Here is a 4,966-nt window from a genome sequence, read left to right on the forward strand (position 1 = left end):
GCGCCGCCCCCCCCCCACGCGTGCCCGCGCCCCGCTTGTTTCCCCCGCGGCCGCTCCACGCGGCGGGGCGGGGCCGTGACGCGGCGCGGCGGGGCTATAAAGCACCTGCCAGGAGCGCGGCGGCTCCAGACGCATCGCGGCGGCTCCGGCTAAAGCAGCGCCCGGAGAAGCAGCGGGAGAGGCGGGGGGCGGGAGGGGAAACACGAGGGGGGGGGTGGGAAAAAAAACCAAACCCCAGACCTCCAGCCCCACGCGTGGGAGACCCGCCGCCATGGCCAGCCCCCCCGCCGGCGCCGTGCTGCTGGCCCTCGCCCTCTGCGCCCTCCTGGAAGATGGTGAGCCCCGGGCTGGAGGGGGGCTCGGTGCCCCCGGGGTGCCTGCTGTGGTGGGAGGGGGACCCGTCTGCACCCCCTTCGGCTGGGGGAGTGGGGCTGCGTGGGGTGCCGGAGGGTGCTCCGGGTCTGCCCGCAGGGTGGGGGGCATTGCACGGTGGGCTTGCTGGGCCCTCGCACTGGGGGTAGCCTCTGCAGCTGCGAGGGTTCTGCAAGTCCTTCGTGAGCCCGCAGCCTCCCCGGCAACGCTGCACCTCCCGCAAAAGCGCCTGCGTATTGAAACGGCCGTGACCCTTCCCAGAGGTGTAACCGCGGAGGTGACACACGGCCGGGCGCTCCAGGGCGCTGCACCCAGCCGGCACCTCATCCCTCCCTCCTCCTGCTGCAGGTACGGGCCATCCTCCGCTCGAGTCCCACCTGGCTGCGGCCGGCGCCGCGCACCCGAGGACCAAGCGCTGCTCCTGCAACAGCTGGCTGGATAAGGAGTGCATTTACTTCTGTCACCTGGATATCATCTGGGTCAACACGCCTGGGTACGCATGAACGGGGCTTTCTTGGGGGGGGGTGTGCGTGGCTCTGTTGATGAGTCCGTGACTGTACTTTCCGATCGAGGATGGGGTTAGGTCAGAGGGAGGTGAGGAGGGGTCCCAGTGCTGGGAGGCTCCTGGAGCACCTGCTCCGGAAAGCCCTTTCCAACATCTAGAAAGGGACAAGCTGTGCCTCTGCTCAGGGGTTTCAGTATAACCCACAGGGGATGGGGGGGGAAAGCACAGGGCGCTGCCTCCTCATGGGCTCATCTTTTTCTGAGGTTTGTACCTCTGCGAGCCAAAAGCAACACCAAGATGTTATAGCTGCGAGTCAGAAAGTTACTCTACTTGCTTGCGAGCTGTAACCCTGACTGCCAGTGCTGCTAATGAGACGGGGGAGGCTGGCACTAGACTCCGGTGGCTGCCAAGTCCTGCCCTCAAGAATGCTACAGCAGCTTTCCGAGCAGTTTCAGACCAATGGCCATCAGACTGTAGCAAAACACATGTACTCAGGTGTGGTTATAATCATGCTCGCTAACGTGCAATTACAACTCACTGCTTGCTCAGAGAATAGTTGCAGTCGTTGCCAATCCTAAACCCTCTGGGAGAGTAGATTGCGATCAAAGATGGAGCGGGAATGTGCTAACAGCTCTGAAAGCGTGCTGTGATCAGGAGAACCTGTTATGGCCCCAAGACGTCTTGATTTGTGCTCTGTCCTCTGCGTTAAAACCCACGGGGGGGTGGGGGTGGGGGGGAAAGGGAAAGCCCTGGCATCTTTGTGCTTGAGAAACGGGCTGCTCGCTGCTGGTGGGGCTGGTGGACTGGGGCAGCCGCGTTTGCTGTGCCACCCAGGTGAACCGCCAGCTCGCCCAGCCCATGCGGCAACCCTTGCACAGGCACCTGGGCCGCTGCAAGGAGAGAAAATTCCACTTGCAACCCAGCACGTACTGGCACCGCAATCTTCCTGGGAGGGGTAAGGGTGGGGAAAAGAGTAGGTGGGAGAGGAGCTGGAGTTTAAAGGCTTAGACATATCAGTGACCTTTTCACCTTATGTCTATAGATGAGTCTTTTATTATCCTAGCACTGGCTTGGCTGCCTCCCAGGATTGTGTTATAAACTTATTGGCTAATAAAAAGTTAGTTGCATAGCTGATTTCCTTTGTTTTTAACAGACACACTGCTCCCTATGGCTTGGGAAGCCCGCCAAGGCGGCGCAAGAGATCGCTCAGCAGGTGCGAGTGCTCGCACTCGAGGGACAACATCTGTGCCACCTTCTGCCAGGCGAAGCCTGGGTAAGTCGAGGGGGTCTTGGGGATGCCTCTGGGGGCTGCTTGGCGAGGGTGCAAGCAGGCAGACGGAGCTTAGGAGCTGGAGTAACGCTACAGCTTCCCTGGGGATTACTGTGCAGCTCTCTGCAAACAGCTGGAACTTGCCTAGTGGCTTTCATACGCCTCCCAAGAGGCCCTGGCAAAGTGTCACCAGGGTGTCTTTGTTGTACAATACTGTCTTTATTTGCTCACATGAAGCGATGTTACCTCCATCCCTCCTGCTGCCCAGAGGCTGAGGCAGTGCTGGTGGGAAGGGAGGAGCTGGCAGCACGCTGGGAGAGGGACAAGCGGAGGGTGGGAAGCTTTGGGACACCAGCGTCTCCTGCACGGCTCAGGAGGGAGAGGCTGCAGGACAGTAGGGCTGCTGAGAGCTGGGACTTGGAAGTCAAAGAGCTTCTGTACCCGGCTCTTCATAGCGCATGTGGGCTCTCGGTCGCCTCGCTTCAGCCAGCGGTATAGGAGAGCTTACGCTGTGGGGAGCAAAGTCAGTGTAGAGAGCCGTCATTAATTTCTTATCAAGGCAATAGTTAAAATCCCCAGTGATTGACTAGGACTGTGAATAAAGCAAGGGTATAAGAGGAGAGAAGTAAAAGTGAGCTATAAATAGCTCTCAAATAACTGCAATTAACCCTTCAAAAACATGCATTGAACTGTCTTAGTCTGTCACTGGTGATGTTAGAGCAACACTCCCCCTGGTACTCACCACAGCATGGCTGGATACGAGTGCTTCATGCATCTCCTCTTGCTCATTAGGTACCTCCAGAGTCTGAAGCTCCCAGTGAGCTCTGGAGCATCAAAGAAGTCTCCGCAGAGCGGTGGTGCGAAGCCTTCCCATCACGGCCTGCTGAGAGCTCTCAGGTGAGCATGCTGCTTGAACCTTCCCTCATAAGCACTTTGAAATCTGCAATTGTGACCCCAGGCTGCAGTTGCCACGTGGATTTGACCTGACTACTTCTTGTCTCCCTTTAAATGGGTAGACTTCACTATTTCTGGTTTCTCTAGAAGGCTAACAGCTGAGGGAACCAGGGTTGCTTGTGTCCTTCTAAAACTAGAGGAATATTACATAAAACTTAATTCTTGATTGGAGTGAGAAGTTCCTCTGGTATGGGACAGGCAAATGTACAAGAAGCTGGGGAGGGATGGCATCAGTAGGAAGATGATTGATTGGGCAGCAGCTTTGGATTGAAGGAAATAGCTTTTTCTCACACCAGATCGGTGAGCTGTGCGGGTGCCAGAGCAGGGGCACAGGCTGCCCAGAGAGGCTGTGGGGTCCCTTCCCTGGAGACATTCACCCCCTGCCTGGCCGCGGCCCTGTGCCCCTGCTCTGGGGGTGCCTGCTCACGCAGGGGTGGGACGGGGTGAGCTCCAGGGGTCCCTTCTGACCCCCGCCAGTCTGCGACTCTGTGAGTTGTGGAACTCACTGCTGGAAGAAACCGCAGACTCCAGGAATGTAAATGAGTTAAAGGGAGTTGGAAAATTGAAGGAGGATTGGTCCACTGGTGGCTGTTAAATCAGATGCAATGGGAACAATTTCTGAAAGGCAGATCTGGGGAAGCATCACTTGCGTCATGCCCTGCTGCAGGACTCCTCGAAGCCTCTGCCACTGGTGGAAGGGGATATTGGGCTAGACGCATTTCCACTGTGGCTTAATACAGCTGCAGCTAGAAATTGTCCCTCTTCCTTCCCTCGCCTTCTGCCCCCAAAAAATCTTGGTGAGGAAGAGATAAATATTTTATAGTACGGGCTGTTGTTGGGTAGTGGGAAAATGCACTGGAGAATGACCGTAGTGTCTCTTCTGTTTGCAGGGTTCTTGCCATCTCCAGTCTGCGGCTCAGCAAGCAGCAGCACCGTTCTCAGAGGAACGCTCAGCCAGCGGTTTTGCCTTGGAAGAAAAACATCTGGAAGAAGAAGAGATAAGAAGCAGGTGCATACCAAGTTCACCAGAAGAATCTGGAGCTCTGTGGGTGCCACTAACTCCGCTGTCGGTAGTTAGAGCTGAAGGAAAGGCCGTGAGTGGAAGGGGGAAGAAGTGGAAGTCTCCGTGCTCCTGTTGCGTGAACCAGAACTGCATGCACTCCAGAGACTGCTGTAAAGGGAAAACTGTCCCTCTCTACAGTCATAGACGTGTCGTGGAGCTGAACTGTGCCTTTTAGGATCAGGCGAGGGCCCTGCTGGCAGAGCACTAGCCGAACTCTAGGCGTCCTAGGCAGAGGGCCAGCCTGAGCTGGGCGGTTGAATCCCTTACAAGCCGGACGGCTCTGCGCGGTTCTGGACCTGGCAGCGCTGAGCCTGTGTCACTGGCATGGACTGCTCTGCCTTTGAGCCGTGTTTGAGCGTGGCTCCAGCTTGGCCCCATTCAGAGGTGGTTTGGCGGGGATAAACCGCCTCCAGCATGACCTGCCTGAGCACACCTTTGCACTTTTTTTCTCTTACTCGTCAGACAGTGCGATGTGCGTATGAATGAGACTCCCATGGTAAAACAGCTCCCAATTACTTATTAAAAGAATATATATCGTCTAGAAGCCTGAAAGCCAACTGAGTAGTCAGTGGCATTCTTTGGCTGAGAAACTCCCTGAAGGGCCATCCTTAAGTGGCTCTTGTCTAGGTGGAGGATACTTTGCTTACACTGGAGCTTGCATCAAATCCAAGCATGACCCCTGCCATCAGGCACGGCAGCAGGGATGGGGAGGCTGAAGTGGAGCTGGAATTCTGCAGGAGCCCCGCGTAGCCTGGGGAAGGGAGCCCTGCTGGGTCCACGGCAGAGCTGAGCTGCTAGTCTG

At 56.8% G+C, this 4,966-nt stretch overlaps 1 protein-coding gene across 1 annotated transcript; it reads left to right on the forward strand.

Moving 5' to 3' along the window:
* Positions 1 to 215: 215 nt before the first annotated feature.
* On the forward strand, positions 216 to 4,716 carry EDN2 (endothelin 2). The gene is made up of 5 exons (XM_064471258.1): positions 216 to 335; positions 721 to 865; positions 2,031 to 2,150; positions 2,940 to 3,044; positions 3,992 to 4,716. Exons 1-5 carry the CDS (start codon positions 272 to 274, stop codon positions 4,101 to 4,103), a joined length of 546 nt encoding a protein of 181 aa, XP_064327328.1. The 5' UTR covers positions 216 to 271; the 3' UTR covers positions 4,104 to 4,716.
* Positions 4,717 to 4,966: the final 250 nt, after the last annotated feature.

The sequence above is a fragment of the Phalacrocorax carbo genome, chromosome 22 (genome assembly GCF_963921805.1).
Source record: "Phalacrocorax carbo chromosome 22, bPhaCar2.1, whole genome shotgun sequence".
Taxonomy (NCBI): Eukaryota; Metazoa; Chordata; class Aves; order Suliformes; family Phalacrocoracidae; genus Phalacrocorax; species Phalacrocorax carbo.